Source organism: Callionymus lyra, chromosome 2, assembly GCF_982586985.1.
Source record: "Callionymus lyra chromosome 2, fCalLyr1.hap1.1, whole genome shotgun sequence".
Lineage (NCBI taxonomy): Eukaryota > Metazoa > Chordata > Actinopteri > Syngnathiformes > Callionymidae > Callionymus > Callionymus lyra.
Genome location: NC_141819.1, coordinates 24,284,122 through 24,306,711, shown reverse-complemented (window position 1 = coordinate 24,306,711; position 22,590 = coordinate 24,284,122). Strand labels below are relative to the sequence as shown.

The 22,590-nt window shown below is 38.3% G+C and overlaps 2 protein-coding genes across 2 annotated transcripts in view; both read right to left on the bottom strand.

Moving 5' to 3' along the window:
* Nucleotides 1-197: 197 nt before the first annotated feature.
* dhx32a (DEAH (Asp-Glu-Ala-His) box polypeptide 32a) lies at nt 198-7,168 on the bottom strand. The gene is made up of 11 exons (XM_087782974.1): nt 6,881-7,168; nt 5,547-5,740; nt 4,372-4,747; nt 4,072-4,311; nt 3,903-3,996; nt 2,815-2,964; nt 1,699-1,890; nt 1,460-1,600; nt 1,042-1,232; nt 564-754; nt 198-486 (listed from the first exon to the last, which is right to left on the bottom strand). The coding sequence occupies exons 1-11, from the start codon at nt 7,166-7,168 to the stop codon at nt 306-308; spliced, it is 2,238 nt and encodes a 745-aa protein (XP_087639100.1). The 3' UTR covers nt 198-305.
* Nucleotides 7,169-8,404: 1,236 nt separating this feature from the next.
* adam12a (ADAM metallopeptidase domain 12a) overlaps nt 8,405-22,590 on the bottom strand; it is a 100,557-nt gene continuing 86,371 nt past the window's right edge. The window contains exons 17-23 of the mRNA XM_087784250.1: nt 21,588-21,665; nt 17,171-17,279; nt 16,924-17,059; nt 16,688-16,853; nt 13,542-13,796; nt 10,833-10,993; nt 8,405-10,338 (exon numbers count right to left, since the gene is read on the bottom strand). Coding sequence (XP_087640376.1) covers nt 10,269-10,338; nt 10,833-10,993; nt 13,542-13,796; nt 16,688-16,853; nt 16,924-17,059; nt 17,171-17,279; nt 21,588-21,665 — 975 coding nt within the window. The 3' untranslated portion in view covers nt 8,405-10,268. The remainder of the gene's footprint in view (nt 10,339-10,832; nt 10,994-13,541; nt 13,797-16,687; nt 16,854-16,923; nt 17,060-17,170; nt 17,280-21,587; nt 21,666-22,590) is intronic.

The following is a 22,590-nucleotide window of genomic DNA, read 5'->3' as shown; positions in this document are numbered from 1 at the left end:
CGCTCATATGCATCCACATTAATTAAATAAAAGTTCAAGAGTTGGATGACGCTTGTGTCGCTCACCTTCCACAGCAACTTCCAGCACCATGCAACCCTCTGGACAAAACGAAGGTTCACACAGAAAGTCACAATCAATGGATACACTTGTGATGGGAACTCATGTAGTTTATTAGCAAAAGTGTAAACACAATCATCTTGTGAACATACAAAAGGTGTTTTCCTGTTATGTGCTACTACACAAGTGAAGGATAATCCAGTGTGAGCTCAGCAATACCAAATTAAATAGAAAAAAGGTTTTCCATCTCATTGAACGACACATCGGTCATAGGTTTGTGTGTCAGCTGTGCAGGTACTACTGTCATTTGTGGATTTGTCGTCTATACAGTTCCTGGATCCATCTGGCTCCAACATGTGCTGCAGGATGTCTTTGCTCTCACTGGTGGGCAGATTGTAAAAGAAGTACATCGGTGCCATTTGGACAAACCTACATGGGGCGGGGGGGAGAATGGTGGAGTTTATCTTCTGGCTCTTTTAAGAATGTGACAGAAGGGTCAGGCTTACACTTGAGGGGAGATCTCCGTCACTGTCCTCATGCAGTTCTTCTCCGACAGGGTGTACTCGTGGAAAACCACCCACTCGGGCAGACCCAGCTTGTGGGACTGAGCCCCATAGCAGGAGAGAGGATGAACTTGTGCCATGTGCTTATGAGTCAAGATGAAATAGTTGCCTGACCCGTCCACGTCACGAGCCATCTGCAAGACAACAACTGATCAATTCCATAATCCGTGGTTTCCTTTGATGTTAAACTGAACCAATTTGTTTATTAAGCTGCCTCATTAAAAAAAAACATGATTTTTATAGTAGCAAGAACTGATTCTCGTGGACCCCTTTTCAAGCAGCAGGTGGCACTGCAGGACAACCATTATTAATCGAATACAATTTATTTTAGAAAACTAACACTTCTCAAAAGAAACTTAATAGTACTTAGTGATAACAGTATTGTATTTCACGTGGTTGTGGCGGCCAGAATATACAGTACCTGCATAAAGAACCCAGCCAGCAGGGCTCGTTTGATGTTGAGCGTATTGGACCTGGTACCGAAGGATGGCTCGGAGACGGGGAGCTCGATTCTGTTCAGGGTGTCGATCAGGTCGCATCTGATGGCTTCAGCGTGCTTGAGGGCAGAATGGTCCAGGTAATAGTCCTGACACCACTTCTCAGAGGTGAAGTCTGAGCCAGTAAATATTAGCATCGTAGTTAGCTTAGCACCTCGGACATTTCTTTAATGATCGAACATTTAAATACCTAAAACTGACATCTATAGTTGTATTTAAATGTTATACTACTTACACAACAGAGTTGCTTCCCCAAGCTAAGTTATTGCCAAAGTGAACATTCCCAACTTTTGCTCTTACCAGTCCAGAAAAAAAAAAAACAACAACATTTGTATCACGTACATTGTTCTCTCTGGCTCTGTTTGAAGGCATTGTAGATGTTTATGAGGGTGAAGTGATCGCCATCTGGATGCTGGAACCTCCTATGACACTGGGCCACCTCGTGGTTCAGTCCAGCCGGTGGATCCAGGAAGCAGCTCGGTGCTGTGAGCAGAGATTTGGACCTGATCATTACAAACATCCACCTGGGGGAGTCTAAGAAGCTACATCTGTAGCGAAGGATAAGCGATCACTCTTGATACCTGATAGCATCGCTGCGATGGTCAACATCTCGCTCACACAGTCAAACTCGCAGGATGCCAGCAGGGATTTGGCCAGTTGTGGCTCCAGGGGGATTTCAGACATTATGATCCCAATCTCGGATAGATTTCCATCATTGTCTAAAGCCGCTAGATAATCCAGCTCCTCCAGGGCCTGCATGAGACCTTCTGGATCTACAATGGGATGAAAAACAAATGAAGAATAATAATATAAAGTTAAACATAAGCCTATAACTTTAATGTTTCATGACCTACTAATGACAATATTACGTGCAGTTAATAGTCATACACTTGAGGCCACACAGTTCTGTTCTGCCACTACAGAACACATTTCAAATTATGACATTAAACTTGATATTTATTCTGTAACATATCTGTATTTAGATGATGGTGACATAAGGTGAATGTGTAAGAGTCTGAGTGGATATTTATGTTCAAACTTTTATGATTCATTTGACAAGTTGAGACAAGTTTAGGAGATGTATTTTATCATTTTTAAATGTATTCTTTTATTAATTACTCATGATTTGTTGCATTATGTACATCACCTTTCTGTTTAATTTGTACACTACAGTACACCGAGATGCTCCTGCTATACTGTATATCCTTCCTCACTTGCCCTTTTTGTTTAAGTCATATCGTATACATGAACGGTCTAATGTTCTGCTAGGCTTTTTGTCATAATGTATGAGCAGGAGCTTGAATTATGATCAGATGGTAACCAGACAACAATCTATTTTTTTTAAATCTGGAGCTCCTAATATAACGATGGATGTCCTAGCAGGACTGCGAAAGCTTGCAGACATATTTTGGCACATTGGGCGTGTCATTAATCTCAAGTGATCTGGTCTGGTGCTGCACTAACGAGACTAGTTGTGTAACCATTAATGAGCCGGCCCCTTTGTCCCCGGACTGTTGCTCCGTGACAATGGGGAGTAGCAGACTCCCGTCAGCTCAGCTAAATCACGACTGGCTGAGTCCAAACACACGGAAGAGATTTGCCCCCGCGCCAAAATGTGATTTGCGTGGGAAATTAAAAAGCTCCCAAAAATGGAGAGGCTGGACAAAAAGCTTCAAGCTCTCTCCAAGATACCGTACCTGGTCTTTCTATGAAACGACAGTGTCTCAGGCCACCGATCTCCATCCTTTTGAGGAACAGCACCATCGATGTGATGTTGGTCTCTAAAATCTGAGCCGTTCTATCTGCCGGAAGTTTCCTGTCCTCTGGATACAAGCGGAAACATTTACCTGAAGAGGGTAAAAAAATATATATATATATGAATATTTAATATTTCACACTAAACAGCCTCGTCTTTATCACTATCATTTAGAACTGTAACTAATTATAACGCTATAATCAAGCACATTATTATTACTTTTTTACCTTCAATATTTTATCAAATATTCGTAGATATAGTGATGTTACATTTTCCATTGGTGAATACAAAAACAACACTTCCACCCGTCCCTCAGCACGCCCCACACAACAGCCCCCCAATCTTTCCTTAAAGTAGCAATGAAAAAGTAAAATACATTAATGTAACATGATCATCTTAATAAAACCACATTATAGTTTTCAAATAAAATCATTTTTTAAATGTAGTTGATATACAACTATGCAAAGAGGCAGTGGCTCTACAAAGAATTGACATGATCTCTAAGAGTGGCGCCCCCTACTGGCAATTAATGCAGAAACTTCACTTAAACTAATGTGTTGATTTAAGTGTCCCTTAAATATATCTTGGACCTCTATTGTACATATCAGTATGCGTCTGTTTGTACAAAACATTACATTAGAAAGTGTACTCAAGCCCCGCCCATCTATGATACATCCGGTTCACAGTAACCACACCCACTCTGCTGTGATTGGTCAATCATCAATGTTTATCACCATGTGTCATCCATCCCAGAAGACTTCACCTCCAAGGGACTTATTGTATAAACAAAGCGGGGCGTGACTAAGTTCAAAACATGGTCATGATGAGGAACTAACTTGGAGAGAAAGACTTTGAACATTTGAAACATGTGAGTCAGGAGAGTTGAGTTTTCACATTATTTGACCTTTAAGGAGGAACTTTTATTTTCATGACAACTTGTTTTGACTTTTGAGCCTTGGATAGTAGAAACCATGCATTTGCTAAAACTAGCTATTCAAACGGCCATGGACGTTATATAGCAAGGCTCACCTGTTGGTCCACACAGCTGCTTCCGTAAGTCAGCTTGGCTCTGACTGATGTTCTGAAGCACCTCAGATTTTGCTTGAATTCTAGTTTTGTAAACCTTCAAAGCCAAATTACCATATTTAATAAAAACATACAAATTAATTTTAATTTAAGTTCATTGACATCGACTCACCATCTTCTTCTGGAGTCCTGTGTCGACGACGAAATTGACAGATGCCACTGACCACCACAAATCCTCGCCCTGCTGCGTAGACAGGAATACCATTCTAGATCTCTTGGTGAGCGCCTGCCCCCCTGGTGAGGCTACAGCCGCACCCTGATGAACACAGAGGATAACCGGCACCATCTGGCCTAGATCTGCTCCCAATCTAGTTCCCTCTATCTGAAGGATCCTGTGGGCACAATGGACCTCCTGCAGGAGCAGAGTGAAAGTTGTCAGACTCCAGAACATGAATAAAGACAATATATTTACCTCCTCAGATGCAAGAAACACCACAATGTCCCCCTCCTCTTTGGTTCGATGGATCTCAAGAACGAGCCTCAGCGCGGAGTAGAAGTATTCCTTGTTGTTGCTGCAGTTGCTATAGACAACCTCAGGGGGACACGAGACCTCCACACTGATGATTGGGACGTCACCAAAGTGGACCAGAAGCTTTTCTGTCATAGGTGGAACCGTAAGGATCACCACTCTGAGCTCTGGTCTCGGCAACAAGATGTCTTTGAGGAGACCGAGCAGAATGTCCGTGCTTACTGTCCTCTCATGAGCCTGGTCCATGATGATGACGCCGTACTGCTCCAGGAAAGGGTCCGACATCATCTCCCTCAGCAAGATGTGGTCAGTGCAGTATCTAAGTTAACAAACACCATTTATTCATCGTGTTTATAAATAAATGACATGATAATTACAAGGCTGTAAAAAGGCAGGATTCTTTTTAAAGTAGTTTGCAGTTTGGATTCATCCTTAAAAAATTCAAACATGCTTCAAATAACAAACGAGGAGTATTTCAACAAATAAAAAATAATTTAAAATGAATATAATTTAATTAACTGCAAGAGAAAGTGATACAATTTTACATTAGACAATATCAATTAACGCACACATAAATACTGTGTTGAAATATAAATAAGGAGTACTAACTAAGCAGTTGTAAACTATTTCACATCTATCCATCCATTTATTTTATGTGACAGTTTATTGTACACAGTTAAACTTTTGTGGGAGATTTGTGTCGTCGTAAACATTTTAGATTCTTTGTATTATAAAAACAAAGTAAAGGTACATGACAACAATATATTATTCCCAAAGATAGGATTATCATTGATTAAGACATCGATATTATTCCCAAAGGAAACAATAAAAAACAGAATAGCAGTAGGACAATCTGAATCATGAACGTGTTTTGTCAATATGTGGACGAAACAAAGCAGATGGGAAATCAAGCATTACATTATAGAGTTTCCGTACTAGTAGAAAACAACATTTTTTTTTTGTTTGGTGAAGTTAATAAAGTTTGATTGAAAGTGATTGTCTTTGATATTTTAACTTTGACTTTTTGAGACCAGTCTTGAGCAAATATGTTGTGCGAGATCCACCACACACACAACAACAAGGCAGAGAGATATCGGTCCATTCCTGTTTCCACTGACCTCAGGACGGTATCATGTGAGCAGCATGTCTCCAGACGAATACTGTAGCCCACCTCATGACCAATGTTGACGTCCATTTCATCAGCCACGCGCAGGGCCAGCTCCACCGCCTGCTGCCCGTCGGTCTGAGTGCAGACCACCATGCCGTGCTGGTACTGAGCGGAGAGACAGTGCTCTGCACACCACTGAGGAATCTGGACCAACAAAACAACCATTGTCAATCATTTTAAGGTTCAGTTCATTTATTTGACGTCATTTTCTTTTCAGAGGTTGACGTCCTCTCCAACTTGTAGCCATAGCTTTTGTGGAATCAGGCTAACACACAGTGGCAGCAGATATCTTTTGCTATTATCACTCATAATACAGAATTTGCTTTGGCAGCATGTGGCGGCTCCAGTGGATCAGCAGCAGGCGGTCGAGGGTTCTGTCCAGGCTTTTGTGCTGCATCTGCTGAGCTTGACAACATGTTCACATAACACTACATGACATCCAACTCGGAGGGAGTGACTCCAGTGTAGAAATGCTACTGAAGTATTTTCAATTCACACAAACAACATAGATTTTGATTTACATGGAATACAAATGTATCCTCACTTAATGTGTTTCCCATTCTTTATATATTTTAGACAAATCTTTAAACTACAATAAAAATGTAAATTCTGAGCAAGTAAACATACACAACACAAGTACTTAAGTAAACATATACAAACAAGTAATTATTTATTTTTAAGAATAAAAGCAGTCACACCAAAAGCTTATCTTACCCATGTTTGATTCCCTTATTAATATACGTGTTAAAAGAACATTAAGACTAATAAAAATAATAATGTTTGGAATGACAAAAAAGGAATGCATAGGATCGATGTTTTTGACAAGCAGAAGACATGGTTTGCAAAAGCAAAGCACAATAGCCAAAATATATATATATATTTTAAAGTATGAAAAAAAACATTTAATACTAATAATCGATCACAATCTTATTAATCTAACTACATCTTTCTCCCCAATACATTGTATTTAGTCTTAAATTATTTGTATTTTACGAGTATTTCTTCTTTCTTTTGTTTGTTTTGCACTTCATCATAATATATTAGGTTTATTATTAAAAGTTGTTGATTTTAAACTACATTTACAGACGATTCGTTCAGCTGGTACTAAAAAGTAGGAACAACAATGGCTTACAAAAAAAAAAAAGGTGTCGTTGATAATTTATATGACCTTAAATATTTGATCATTTTCATGTCAATATTTGATGTCACTGGTTGAAGATTTGGCAGTAGATTTATATTTGTTCTTTAAAGGAGAGAAAGACTTTTCCAGCCTCGAGTACTGACCTGTGTACTTCTTCCAGTCCTGGCTGAGCCGGACACCAGGACCAGCTGGTTGTGGACCAGAGCATCTTCGAACTCTCTCCTCACCTTCCACACTGGTAGCGACTTCCTTTCCTTCAGGAGTTTGTAGTAGCGGGACGAGAAGGGAAGGCTGTCGAACTGGTTCAACTCCAGGTCTTCTCCGAACCCTGGAGTCTCTTCTCCGAACCCTGGAGTCTCTGTTCCGAACCCTGGAGTCTCTTCTGCCCCCGAACCGTCCTCGCCGTCCCGCCTCGCAAAAACCTCCGCCATGACGCGCTCGTCTTCAGTCCAAACACATGCTAAAAACCGAATGTATTAACTAAAGTAACCAAATCAAAATTAAATAAAAAAAAGTATAATTTTGAGATTAAGTGAGAGTTTGACGTCAGTGCACCTGTGCGGCGTCCACTCGCGCTCGTGCTGTCCCAGCAGTGCCGTGTGCAGAAAGACAGTGCAATTCCCGCGCGCGTGACCTTATCACGCGTGATTTGACTCCCTCAGTTGTCTCATGTTTTTACGTCCATATCTTATCACGTGACCAAAGATCCTCAGTAGTTGGACTACAATAATGGGTGGAAGTATTCAGAGAAATGTTTTGAGTTTAAAGTTTTTTTTTAGGCTATAATAAATAAAGAAATGATGATAAATAAAGATAAAACGATAAAAAATAAATACTGAAACAAAAAACTACCATAAAAAAATAATTTTCCTTTAGTTAAGCGTATATCTGTAAATCTGACGATTAAAAATGGAAGAAGAAACAAAACTTTACTTAAAATAAATGTATTTACAGTCTGGGGCTGACACAGCCCACATTTTGTTCATGTATTTATAATAATAATAATAATAATAATGTCTTTTTATATAGCGCCTTTCTAGACCAGGGTCACAAAGCGCATTTGTATTTGTTTAATTATTTTCAATGCAACAACAAATGCAATAGATTATTATTTTTTATTTATTTATTATTATTATTTTTTTTAGAATCCCTTATTTGTCCCGCGAGGGGAAATTTGGTAGTGCTTTTGACAGCCATTCACACATACTGATGGGAGTAGGCTGCACACCTGCGCCAAGTCTACCATCAGGAGCAATCAGGGTAAAGTGTCTTGCTCAGGGAACGACACAAGCTTGTCTGGAGCTGGGATTGAACCTGCAACCTTTTGGACAGGCAACCACTCTACCATCTGAGCTATGACGCCCCCACACATGATTATTATTATTATTACTATAAATAAAATATATATTTGTTGCCCATAAATAGTTTTAAGAACTTTATATTTAAGAACTTATCTATAACTCAGGTCAATTTTCAGTTGCTTATTTTATGTATGATCTTGTTTTAATTATTTAATTATGTACTGATACCACAACAAATCCTATGTTGTGTTCACAACACTGACAATACATATAAGTTTCTGATTCCGAAGAACTAGAACATGTGATTCATCTTTATCTTCACCAAATAAAATCATTCCCAGGATGAAAATAACAGCAGACGACACAGACAATTGTAGTGTTTACTTCACATATGATGTATCAAACAGTCATTGTAGAAAAAAAGCATTCACCATTGACATGTGTTCACCTGTAACACAACGCACAACAAGTAAGGACAGAACAGATGAACCAACACCGTCTTTAGCAAGTTTACACGGAACAATACAAAAAAAGCAAAACAACAAGAGTGTAAAATTAGTGCATCGTTACTGAAAAAGAATTATGACAAAGTCAGAATAGTGTAAGATAGAAATGCTGCTCAGTGTAAATGAAAATACATTTGTAAAAAAAACAACCTAAAAATAAATTGTGTATTTTATTTTGACAAGGTTGATTTCATAAAACAGAGCCGCACGACAGAAAAAAAAAGCACAGATGAAATGGATTTTAACTAAGAGTTTGAAACCATGTCTCTGTTTAAATGTGCCATTTAGCCTTTATATTACATGAGAACCTAATTTGCATTCACTTGAGGAAAAATAATGTTTTGTTTAAATAAGTGGGAAAATCATTCAGAGGATACAGAAATGATTTTATTCAGTAAAAGATATTGTTTTCTTTTCCGGAAAACATTTAGCTTTTTCAATGAATTTATGATTTGGAGGAAATTGAATAAAGTAAAGGAGTAAACCAGAGAATTGGTTTATTCTCTTACATTTTATTGTTAAAATATGTTATTAATAAATTATTAAAAATACATTATTTTAGTTAACAAAAAGGGAAAACCTTATTTGTTGATGGCTCAAAGCAAAACTCATTATAATTATTGTTTCAATTAAACAAACATTGTTTTATTGAAACTGCAAAATCTTGGACATTTCAATGGTTGAATAATGTTCCTTTTTGCTTCATCAGTTCTCAATAATCAGATTTTTCAAAATCAAATTTTGACTGTTAAAAGTAAACGAGGATTGACTTCATTCATCCCAAACAATAAACTGGTTCGATAAAAAAAAAAGAATTAGTGTCTTTAAAAACCTATTTTCCTTTCTCTCAAACAAAACAATAACTCCCTACTGATTATCAGTGATGTAAAAACTGATTAGATCATCCTTGTTTTCTTCAAACAAAACTTATCAATCAATAATCACGTGACTAACAGACAGTAAAGAAAACATGGAATGACTAAAACTTCTGTTTTGTCAGTACAACGTCATAACTATTGATGTAGAAACATAAGTGTTATTATCAAGAAATGTCTAGATATCAGTTCTTAAAATAAACTCAAATGATCCATGTTTCTACAGATCATTATAGTTGTACGAACAAATAAATGTTGAGTTGAACCAAACATTAAAATCTACAAGAATTTGAAGAAAATAAAGATGATTTTATCAACTCCTGAAACATCCGAGTGTCAAGGTGAGTCCACGAGTGACATTTCACAATACATCTGATAAAAAAAAAAAGTGTAATAGAATTATATCTGTAAAGAAAAGTCACATACAGCAAATGTCACTGACCGGATCATATCATTCATAATCTCATTTTTAACATTTATTTCTTATGGTTTTTAATGTCAAAATGGCAGCTGGTCGTAATGATATGCTGAGGCAGACATGTAACGGTGCAAATTCTACGTATGTCTGACTTCTTGATGGATGGACACAGATGCGAAAAAATTCTAAATTCTAAATTGTGTAGAAAAATGTGGCACAGTGCTCGGCATGGCAATAAATACACATTATAAATAATGTACATGTACCTGAGCTCAGACTCATAGCACCATAGCGAGACCGAAGCACCAAAGGGACACGATCTTCAGGGTTGGAAACTCAGAGAGGCCACCATCTGTTTAAGGTTTCAGAGTTTCTGTAGTGCAAACAACTTTTTAGTTACTATTTTTCAACGTCCCTCGGCTGTCAAAGTCTCATCTGCTGTACTTGACATTGGTAATGATACAAGGCTTTGGTAGCGTCGGCGGCTGTTTGGGACTGGGTCTGAGAAGACAGAGGAAAAAAAAAGTTATTACGTCCAGTTGGGCTAATAGTTGGTGGTGATGGTCGATCATTCGACTTTAACTTCTTCAAGAAAAATTAAATGTTTTTTTTAAAAGATAATGTCTTTTAAAGAAGCACTATGTAATATTTTGAAAACAAGAGCTTTTATCTTGTGTAAGAAACAAATGCATTATGTGGCAACAGAGGCTTCACGACATTGCAGTTGCACTGTTCTGACACTGGGAGGAGCTACAAACAATGTTTAACTCTCATCTATTGCTGCTTCAATGACTCAACGGAACTGATGAATGAAGAAAAACTAAATTAAAAAACACTATTTATTAAAGAGAAACATATTAAATATTGACTGTCACAGGCGCATACATGAGATTAAAGTCTGTTTTCATTACATTTTCATCCTTATGTTTATATGTAAGGATGTTTCCTAGTGATGATGTCACTTCCTGCATTTTTTATTAAGTTTCCACACTCACCTTTCGGGGTACAGGGCGCCACAGATGGGTCTGGGTGCTCCATGATTGGGTACAATTGGAGCTTTACTCTGAACCTTCACCCCGGGCGGACTTCTTCCCAGACGTAAGTTCCGCGGGTCTGCAGGCAGAGGCTTCTGAGGCGGACTGGGCTTCTCCAACTCCTGACAAAAACCACATAGAACGATTAAAGAGGGATTTCTTTAGTCTGGCCAAGTTGCACCGCATTTAATGTACCAAATCAACATAGATGTTCTCATTTATGAGGCACTTTTGAATGCAGGGTTAATATTTCTACATTGTAGATTATACAAAATATAAAAAAATGTAATTATTATTTGAAATCTAACACAAAACCAGTTCATTGTCCCCGAACACATCACTGAACGAGGTGTCAGAGGAATTGCGTCCCCTTGTGGTGAAACACCAGAGGAGTTATTTAATAATAATTAACACGACATTTAAAAATTAACTCATAAAACATTTATTATACTATAGTTAATTACAAAAGTACTATGTATAAAACGATATACTCATTATAAGTCTGAAATCGTCTATATTTTTAAGGTTTTGTCTCGGACAGTCCACTAGGTGGCACTCGCTGGTAGAAAGTGTTCTTTCTGCGGCCAGTGAGCACAATCATGAGGTTTTAATTCTCTCAGTGAGGTCATGATGAAGAGCAACTCCTCTGGTCTCATCTGGTGAACATTCAGAGAAGAGCCAAACCTAAGACTTAACCCGTGTAATTGGGCTCAACATGTCAAAACAGAGTGATTTGAACGAGGAAAATCACATTAAATGTTCAATAAAACGAACTAAAATCGATATTTATGAGACTAAAGTTATTGATTACAACATAATGTATCTAATGTCGACCATATATATATATATATTAATTTTGAAACAATTCAACTTATTAAAAGTGATGTAAGTGAAAGAACAATGAAAGTATTTTATTTTAAACAGGAGTAAGTAAGTAAGTAAGTAAGTAAGTAATAAGTAATTTGTATTCATAGAGCGCCTTTCGCAGACCAGGGTCACAAAGCGCTTAAACAATCAAAACAATACCCAATAAAATATTTACTTTAAAGGTCAAGATAATACTGAGAACAACACAGCAGTTACATTTAAAACACGAATCAAACAATGAATCATGAATATTTGAAATAGAATAAATAACAGTATGAAAAATAAGCATTAAAAATAAAACAGTATAAGACCAACAGAAAATGTATTTCTCCTCATTAATATTTTTGAATCAGATCCTTCTCTGACCCTCTGCTAATCTGGATGACTCTTAAATATCACTATTGATGAGTGAACCTCTAATTGTTTGATGCTGTTGCTCCGAAGTGACTGCAGATCTCCAGCTAGTGATGGAGTCAAAACGGAAATGATCTCCGCAGGTTATTCCTCCAAATCAATTATGTCTTTATTTTACAGCCATTTCTCCTGTGTGGGAAAGCATCTATTATTTATTTGCGTATTGAATAATCGGGTGGGGGTCGCCATCAGTGACAGTCGAGGTGGTGAAAAGAAAGATGGGGGGGGGGGGTAATACACTCGTCCCTGGTCCTTTGACAATGTCGGGCTCAGCAGGATTCACTGGTATCTACAGACTTTATAATGAATATAGAAAGAAACATAGATTTTAATAAGTGTGTGTGTTGCTAGCGTCTAACGACTTCTCACTCATTATTTCCAACAAATTCCACATTCATCCCTTTCATCCCTCGCTCCACTCCAACCACATGAACAGTCTTTTAGAAGCATTGAGTAAGAAAGCTTCAACACAAGCAACTTCTACACTTGGCGTTGACGGACAACATCTCGACAACCTAAATCCACAGGATAAAAAAAGGCGTCCATTTGCCTTCTCTGTGAAATTTGCTTACTCACTTTTGGTCTCCCAGACTGGCTTCTATCAGTTCTTTAATCGTATTTAAGGGTCAGAATCTGGCTTGCTTCTGGATTAACTTAATTTTAAGGGAAGTAGCTGTCAATGTTCATACAGAACCAACCATGAGAACATCATGTGATGAGAAACATAACCCACAGTGGGAGTAGAACTGCCAGGAAATATCGATACACTTAGATATCGCAAAGATTTTTACGATACTGCATGAATATACAAGCACTTTATAGTTATTTCAAAAACAATTAAATCTATTTTTTACATTTAATTTCCTTTCTTTATTTGCCTTTTATTGTATCAAAGTTCTTATAAGGTTTATATTTCTTTATTTAAATAAAATATGATTATTTGTAGTTTGAATTAACATTCAAATATTTATGGTATATGTTGTCGTTTTTGAATTGCAATTAAACTTTGTGCCACTAGATGGCATCAGTCATTACGTCCTCTAAAGCTAAAGGGAAAATGAAATACCGCAGAATCCCAGCGATGACTGAGGACAAGAGGATACAGCTTATAAAGCTGATGTTTTTTAGCATATTTCGGTTCCAAATTAAAAAGCCATAAGGTCTGTAAATTATACAACACCAGAGTCGATTCATCTGACAATACTACAAATATATCCTTGTTACTACAGTATCACAATATATGGTGTCAATGCCCCGGTATCGTGATACGTTTCTAATACACTCACTAAATGGTGTTAATATTAATTATGGCACAATGACATATTTACAATGTACTTATTCGCTGTAATTGTGCAGGATCTAAGGGAGACAAAGGTGTGAGAAACTCACCAAGACCATTCTGCAGGACGGATGACGAGGCGCGAACGACGCCCCCCGTGACGCCACCTGGATGTGAGGAGGGGGGGCGCGATGAGGCGGCGGCACCGGCATCCTGGGCTGCAGCGGTCGAGCCGATAGGGACAAGGTGAGCGACACGGGAACTGTATGTCTGAGGTGAACCGGGGGGCACTGGGGCAACCGGTGCAGACTGTGGGACGGGTAGGGGGGCGGCGGGAGCGGGGTCTCCGACCCCCGGTGAGGAGGCTGCAGCAGGGAGATGAAAGGAAGAAGAGTCAGTGAAGAAGGAGTCTGCTTCATATCAAGAATCACATTAACCTCCGTGCAACTCCAAGATGTAGGAATCAATTTCCCGCCCCTGACCCGCCCGCCCGTCCCCTCTCAGGTAACTTATCAGCGAGAACATCCCGCCCAGCTCATCAGAACCCATCTGGTCTCGCTCACGAGTGGCTCCGAGCGAAGGAGCCCACACACACTTCAGCGAAGAGCTCTTGCTATCTAAACTTAGCCACATGTGAACAACACAAACACAGTGTGTGTTTGTGTTGTTCACATGCTTCTGCCAGAGATGTTTCATGGAAGCCTCTCAGCTCCACGCTGGCATTTAACAACACTAATCCAACCCAAATAATCAAGGTAGTAGTTAGAATTTATGGCAATTGGCCTTTTTTTTTTAAACACAATTTTCTCATTAGATCTCTGCATTCAAGAACAATAGAAAACCAGGAACTCCTATGTTGGTCTGAAAATATGACAAATCCTTAATGAGAATTACATGAGTGTGTTTTCAAGTGAACACTTTACAGCAGTGGTTCTCAACTGCTCAGGATTTGGGTCCCATAGTGACTCCAAAATGACAAGTTGTGGGTGTCATAAATCATCAAATAAATGAAGGCTTTTAAAAGAATATATGAAAGAAAAAATAATCAATTTGGCCATCACAAGTAAAAATTTAGAGGAGTTTAGAAATAGATAAATAAACAGTTGAGAGTCCCTGCTTCACAGAGAAATTTTAATAGATAATATAAAACAAGACAAAACCTTTTTTTCTCTTTGATACCCTTTTAATAATTAAATAAATTCCATTTATTAAGTTGTATTAATCTATTCCAACTGAAAAACAAGCCCCGTAAAAGCAACACATGATTTATATTTTGGTGAACATCAAATTATTCCAGAATATTTATCATAATTATAATATTAAACAAGACAAATGTTTTTTTCTCCTCGATACCATTTTAATAATTAAATATATTCTATTTATTAAGTTTTTATTAATCTATTCCTTTAGACTTTACACTTTCTTTTATTGTCATTGCACAGAAAACACAGCAGTGAAACTGGCAACGAAATTCCGCAAACAAGCCCATAAAGCAACACATGATTTATATTTTGGTGAACATCAAAATATTCCAGAATATATATCATAATTATAATATAAAGCTCTTGCCGACCGCATGAAACGACTTGGAGTTTGACGGTACTGTTCCAATCACCGTAACACAACTTCTCTTCTGTGGCACTTGACTTGGACGGAGCTACCAGGTATTACACACAGTAAGAAACGTGAGATCCAGAAATTTAAACTCAGCCAGATGTGAGCAACACAAACACACACTCGCTATAACACACACACACAGAACCACTGGAAAATGACCTCACCTGCACTGTTCTTACATCAAACAGTGCTGCAACCTTTCTCTTCTTACCACAAATGAAGAACACATGTTCCTAACTGGAAACACGGATCTCAGGCTAATGCGGCGCAGCTCTGCCGGTGCGTGTGCCACCCTGCAGCACAAATGTCCATTCTGACACATCCTATCGTATTTCTGAGCTCCAAACACCATCGATCACGGGTCACTTCGTATTAGCGAGCATGTCCGGGGCCGTGGTGGAGAAGTTGAAACAGGCGGTGGAGATGTAAACACGACTCCTGCTCGTATTCCTGTTACATACATGACTTTACATTACAACTCAGTGGGATAAACATTTAAAAGTAACTTCTTAAAAGACTTGTTTAGATTTTGACAATATATCATGTAATACCCCGAGAGAATAATGACACTAGAACAACAAAGCGTCTTTCTCTTGATGGAGTGGCGAGTGTTCTTAATATATCCAGTTTACTTCTTCATTGATTCGCTTTAGTTCACAGAGCAGCTTTTTTTTGTACTTGTGGTTTGAGACTGGAACGTTCTTTGAGATGTTCGTGATATAAAAAGTTCTTTGTTCTAAACCAAATCTCCAGGTGTGTCGACATCTCTCTGACTCATCGCTGTCATTGTTGCATCCAACCACAGCCGTGTTGTCTGAAAACCTCATGACATCAGGGTGAACAGAAGGGGGCTCAGTACACAATCCTGAGGAGAGCAATTACTAAGGGATGGAGTTGTTTCTCTTTCTGTTGTTATCTCTATGGTTATCATCTAAACTAATAGTAGACCTACTTACACTAAACTAAATCACTGACTTTAAGGCAGCAACGCTTTGAAGGCTTTGGCCTTTTTTTCCAGTAAAACTCAAGGCCCACAAGTAAAAATCTTGACCCTCAAAGTCATTTTCATGGGCCCGGCAGGATCACTTACACTTAATATTTAGAGTGTACAAGTGTGTCCCGATGAGCAGTGTGTAAAAACGTAGTGCACAATTAGCACTCAATTGACGCACTCAAATGACCAGAGAATTGAGTGTGGATCGATGAACACTTTCCACCCTTAAAGGCGCCATCTTAGTGGCGTAGATGATGCTAAATGGAAGACACGTCACTGGCGACACGTCCTCGGAGAAGATACTGGCGTAAAAGTTTAGAGAAAACACTCGTTTTACCACAAAACAACACAACAACAGTAATCACACAATGAAACACATCTCAAGTTACAATTGGTGAAAAGTGCTGTCAAGTGTCGGTGATATGATTCCAACAGCTGGTTGCAATAACCGTTAAAAAGAAGTAGAAGAAGAAGCTGTCAAGTAATTTCCGGTAAGTGTGTAGCAGTGTTTGATTTGAGACAGAACTACCCTGTCGAAATTTGAGCACTGCGCAAGTAAGTGCACTGTTTTACAGTGTACTGCATTAATTCCCACAATAAGAGCTTTGAAAACATGCAGAAAAAAAGGTCAGGAAATGTAAAAACCTTGAGGGCGGCGACAGGTTTCACCAGTGGTGGTGCAGGCGGAGATGGAGGCTTGGTTCTAGATGGAGCCGTGGTTCTGGATGGAGACGTGGTTCTAGATGGAGATGCTGCGCTGAAGGTCTGTGTCGGTGGACTGGACGTTCTGCTCACTGTGGCGCTCACGGATCTAATTTAAAATATGATCGATTAAGAAACGTCATGAAACACTTGAGCTTTCATTGGTCGATAGAAAGTACCTGAGCTTCTTGATCTGGTTCTTTTTACTGGTGGAGAGAAGGCTGAGGAGGGTCTTCCTCTTGAGGCAGACGACCAGTCCAACACCCAGGACAAACAGAAGCACCACCAGGATGCCCACCGTGAGACCCCCAGTGTCTGTCCGCAAGAGATAGTTTAGTCAGACGTACAAATCTAAAACTAGCTTCTTCCTTCAAACATTAAAGGTGTCTGTGCTGGCACTTGGAATGAATAAAAGAGTGTAGTTACCTGCTAATCTGATTGGACCACTGTCTAAACTCCCCCCGAAGCCTGTCTTGTCACAGAAAGGGGGGGCACTGTGTGCTTCACAGTGGCAGTTCTTGTTGTTGTTGCAGACCTAGACGAAAAAAAACAAAAAACTTGAGGAACTCTATGTAAACTCAGGTGTCTTTGATTCAGTTCAGAAACAAAAAATGTTCATTTAACTCATGGCTAATAAATGTAACAAAGGCCATTATTGCTAATGTCAGTAAAGGTAGTCCATACGTGTGACTATTAACGCGTAAATTGTTTTTCTACCATGGTATATGAGCGTTTGGGTTTAATTTCATAGTGTTTTCTACCTATGGAAACAGGACGTGGGGATCAATAGATGGCGTGAGTGTTGAGAGGGATCGACTGATGCCCTAGTTATTAGAAGGCTGATCAGTTCGACCCATTTGAAATGAATATTGACTTAAAGACACACAAACACATCCATTACTCTCACCCTGCTCAAATACAAGTGGTATTATCAATACTCTGAAGATTGAAATGAGCAAAGAAAAGCAGGACAATTGTGTGTTAACGCTCTCAAGATTGGATCCGATATGAAGAAGTCTTTCTGTTGGTCAATACTTTACAACCAACTTCACAAACAATAACAATCATCAATGCCATAAAAAACTCTTAACACAATAATATACGGTGGGACCGTGCAATATAATATAATAATGGGACAGAATAAAGGGTGATATGCGTATGTTTTATTGGATTTACTGGGACTGTTTTTATTTTCTATTTATTTATTAATGGAGTTTTTATCACTGTTATGTGCAGTTTAATAATAATCAAGGTCGCAACATGTTTTTTGTTTTATTTATACCAAATTTCCCGAACGAGATCTCCATCCTGATATGCTATCTATTTAAATTTGACACCTTTTTCTCATTGCAATGACAATAAAGGACTGAACTGATCACTTTAATACGATAAACGTACTGAACCGAATCAGATTTTTTCCATTCATTTTATTGCATTCTTTAGAGATCTACTGGAGTTTAAGCTCAAGTGAAACATCAAACCCAGCAAACACCGTTGACCCTAATAAAATAAGAGCATCTTTTATACATCTGTTGAAAATATGATGGCATTAGATCAATATATATGATGGATAATGAGCGGAGATGTCAAACAAGAACAAACAAAATACGGTTCAAGATCAGGAATAAAGAGGAAATGACTGAGAGTGAATGTTGCAATGCATTGTGGGAGAGTACTTTTTTTGCTTAAGTTATAAATAAAAGATAAGCCTTTCTTGAATTTCTTGTCTGCAACATCTAAAGGTACATTTGTGCGTACAAATATAATGAGAAAAATAGATGATTTTTACATTTAAGAACTGATATCTAGACACTTTTTCAAGTTCCAACATCAGTAGTTATGACATTGTACTGACAAAAATGCTTTTAGGCATTCCATATTTTCTTTTCTGTTAGTCACATGATACACACAAGAGCAAAAACATATGTACAGTAGTTGTCGCCTGTTGGATACTAACTGTACATTATAATCTTTCCTCACTATTATGTTAATTTCTAAATAAGCGAACACAATTATCATCATAATATCAATGTTTTTTCCTTTCCTTGATGAATAATAAATGAAAAAAGTTGTAATAAACTGGTCGGCCTACAAGAGATTTTTGCCAAAACAGAATGTTCCTCTGGAGACTGTAGTGATGTTATTAGCTGAACACATCATATTAAAGTCAACACACTGCCGCGCTGAATGACAGAGGTGTTGACGAACACAGGATAAAAAGACACTCTGGGAATACGCAACAAAATTTTCAATTTTGCATCTTAATTTCTCAAATTCATTTTCAACAATAATCATCTTTGAAGTTCTGAATAGAGCCCGATGACGCATTAGAGCCAGAGTCAGACAAATACCCACGATGCACGCATGAGGCGGAGTTCACCGCACGCCGCCACCGCAGCTTAAGTCCACATGGTAAAGATGTCTGGTATAAAAACCACAGCACAGCCGTCGCTCCAAACCACACTTTTATAATCTTTCACTCCTCTTCCTGTCATGCCGAGTGGAAGAAAGTCTGAGAGGATTCCCCAACATGATAATGTGAAGCAGGTGAGGGCAACCATCCAGGGAAACATCTTGATCTAATCGGAGAATGCAGGGGAGCGCTCAGGCCTCCAGGAGACACTTCCTCTTGAGTCTCTCGGCCAACTTCTACTTCATGAATGACGTGTTTGATGTTTCTTAAAGTGACAGAGTCGCCGCAAATGATCTATGTTTTTGACTCTTAAAGCTAATGAGTCGTGAGTCATGAAAAATAATTTGATGGTTTCATAACATTTTGGTTCAAACCCTGGTCTGGGCAGGAGAATTCCTGTGATCAGAAAAGGTGGGAGAATTTAATGAAGGTGTTTATAAATGACTTTGAATGTGTTATGGTTTAAACAATGAGCTTTTACAAAGTTGCATGTCGTGTCTATTTCATTTCAGCACCATAAATGTTTTCATAATTACTCCTGCCATGGAGGTTGTATTTTCCCCTTTTCTTTGCATAACAACATAGATGGATTTTCATTTTCAGGATTGTTCAGAAGTAATGATGTTAGGAAGATAATTTTAAGTTTAATCTTTCACTTCATTTGGCTTCTTGCTGCACCTGCTCATTCTGAAAAAAAAAGTATAACATAAAATCACTTAAATTAATCAAATTCTATGCACTGTTTTTTTTAAACCTTAAATAATGGAAGTTAAGGTAATTGATTTGATTGTGTTCAGTGTTTTAAAGAGCCATGCAAAATAAGCTCCTTAGCAGGGCTATGCACTGTCTCAGTGCTTTTGTAGTTCTAAATGACGATGAAAATCTGCAGCTGTCTCAACAACAAATCATAGCCAAACGAAATAACCCTGAACGTTCAGCGTTCACTGTAAAAAACATCCACGGTGACATTAAAGAAGCATCAAATATTTATTCCACTGAACTTCAATTCCCGCCACAGCTGCTGAGGTGGATCCAGAACTTTGGATTATGAATAGTTTTGGGGACAAGGACAAACCTCCAGGGATGCTTGATGAATGGCACTTGTGGCAGAGCATAAATGAAACCATTAAAGCTAATTGACTGAACCTTTCAGTGTCACGTGATGGATTACAACAGCATTGCAGGTCTGGCCCACAATATTGTGGAAATATAGAACATATTTGAATAAACCTGTGACTGTGGCTGATATTTATATCCTTAAGAAACTTCACAGCAATGTTCGCATGCATCGTAAATCTACGAGTATAATGTCTTGAAGCAACAACATTAGATTAGATTTTCCATTATTAGTCCCACAAGGGGACATTTTAGTTTAAAGCAGCATCAGGGAAAAACAATACAATAAGCAAGAGCACACAACAAAAATCAAATCAAATACTTAAATAAGAATACAATACAAATATAATTCTAAATTTAAAGACTTGTTAATACATAAATATACAGTATCAGTGAGCAGAGAAGCACACATTGACATTTAAATACTGTTCCATTGAGGTGGAACAGACTGCCGTCAGACTGTACAATAACCTGTTTTAACTGCTGTGCTTAACTTTCTCCGCTTTCAGTGCAAGTTATCCTCGGGCAATAATTAATTCCTGTGCAATGATCAGTAGCATAAGGCGCTTTTGTTAATGTAAGCTTCATATCATTTATTTATTGTATTGTGGGTACTGTACACATCAAAATGCACAGCGTTCATTGTGTACATAGTAGGTTGGATTTTATTTCTGTTCTTGTTTGTTTCTTTAAGTGTTCTGTTTATGTCCCTGTTACATGTTTTCTACTGCACAAGTCAAGTTCCTCGCTGTTGGATCAATAAAGTTCAATCCAATCTAATCTAACCCATTAACATCTTGTTATTCGTTTTAAATGGCAACTAATGTGTCGATGTAAGTGTGTCTTCAATGGATCTTCTATTGTATCATCAGTATGTGTCTGTTTGTACAAAACTCTCTTTTTAATGAAATATTTACATTACAAAATGTGATTAAGCTCCGCACACTAAAAATGCTTTTCTTTAGCAAAAATCTTGTTTACTATAACCACACCCACTCTGCTGTGATTGGTTAAGAATTAGGGTTTGTCACCGCACATAATCAATCCTGGAAGTCTCCACCTCCAAGGGACTCGTTGTATAAACAAAGCAGGGCATACAGCTGGCTGGAGGAGGAGTTTAGCCATTATTACATCATAATGGACTCCTCTCTCGTAACCTCTCGTTCGCTGAGATTTCAGACGGGGGAGAACTTTATAAAGTAATAAGTTCAAAACATGGTCATGATGAGAGACTAACTGCATCTTGGAGAGAAAGACTTCAACATTTGAAACATGACATGTTTTGTAGATCTGCTGCATCAGTTGTGTACTCACCCCTCGGCCATTACACTTGGCCACACACTCCAGAACACCGAAAACGCTGACATTCTGGCACTGACGATTCAGACACATCTAGCAGGGAGAGAGAGAGAGAACACAGGAGTGTGTATTTCATGAACAAAGCACTGAATGTCAAGAAGAGAACAAATGATGGAGCGTTTTTAAATTGCAGCAGACATAAAAGCGCGGCATGAAATAAAATGAAACATAAATACATTATGATGGGCCAGTGGGCGTCCAGGAATATTCCAGTAGGAAATGAAGATGTGCCTGGCAGTGGAGAGCGGCGAGCAGCTAATGCCAAAATGCTTAACAGATGACAGCGGAGGCCGGATCCTCGGGAAGAGTGGAGGTTTGGAAAGAGGTAAATCACACTAAATGGAGTCCATGTTTCACTGTAGTGACTGATGGCAAAATGAATGACTTCTTAAAGAGGCCGAACCGAGGGAATAATGGTGATTTGATTGTGTGTTAAGACAAAGACCCGGGAAAAGGACCTGGAGCGCCCTCAGTAAGTAGCAGGTGGTTGATAACAGGCAGGAATCTGACAGTGGATGGAATCGTTTCAGCCAAATAGAGAATCAAATACCTGCACTGAATCTATAGTTTACACAAAATAAAAATTAATTCAACTTGCATGTGACTCATCCATCAACTTTCATACAAATCTGACTTGTATAGCACCGAAATAAAACAGGCATAACTTTTATAGGGTCTTGCCTAAGGTTCAACAATAGCATCTACGTCTGCTCTCATCAAAATTTGAACCTGTGACCCTCTAATCCACAGCAAATGCCTTTTTTGTAAGATTGAGAAGGAGTCACAGAACCATACGTTGCCAGAGTGCGACCTAAAGGCCAAATTTGGCCGCTATGCCTGTATTTATGTGGCCCTTTTAATGTCATAATAAAACTATAAAACATTTGGAAATGTTTCTGACAGCTAAATTAAATAACACATTTTCTACTATTGTTTTTTTTACATTTTTATTGAGACT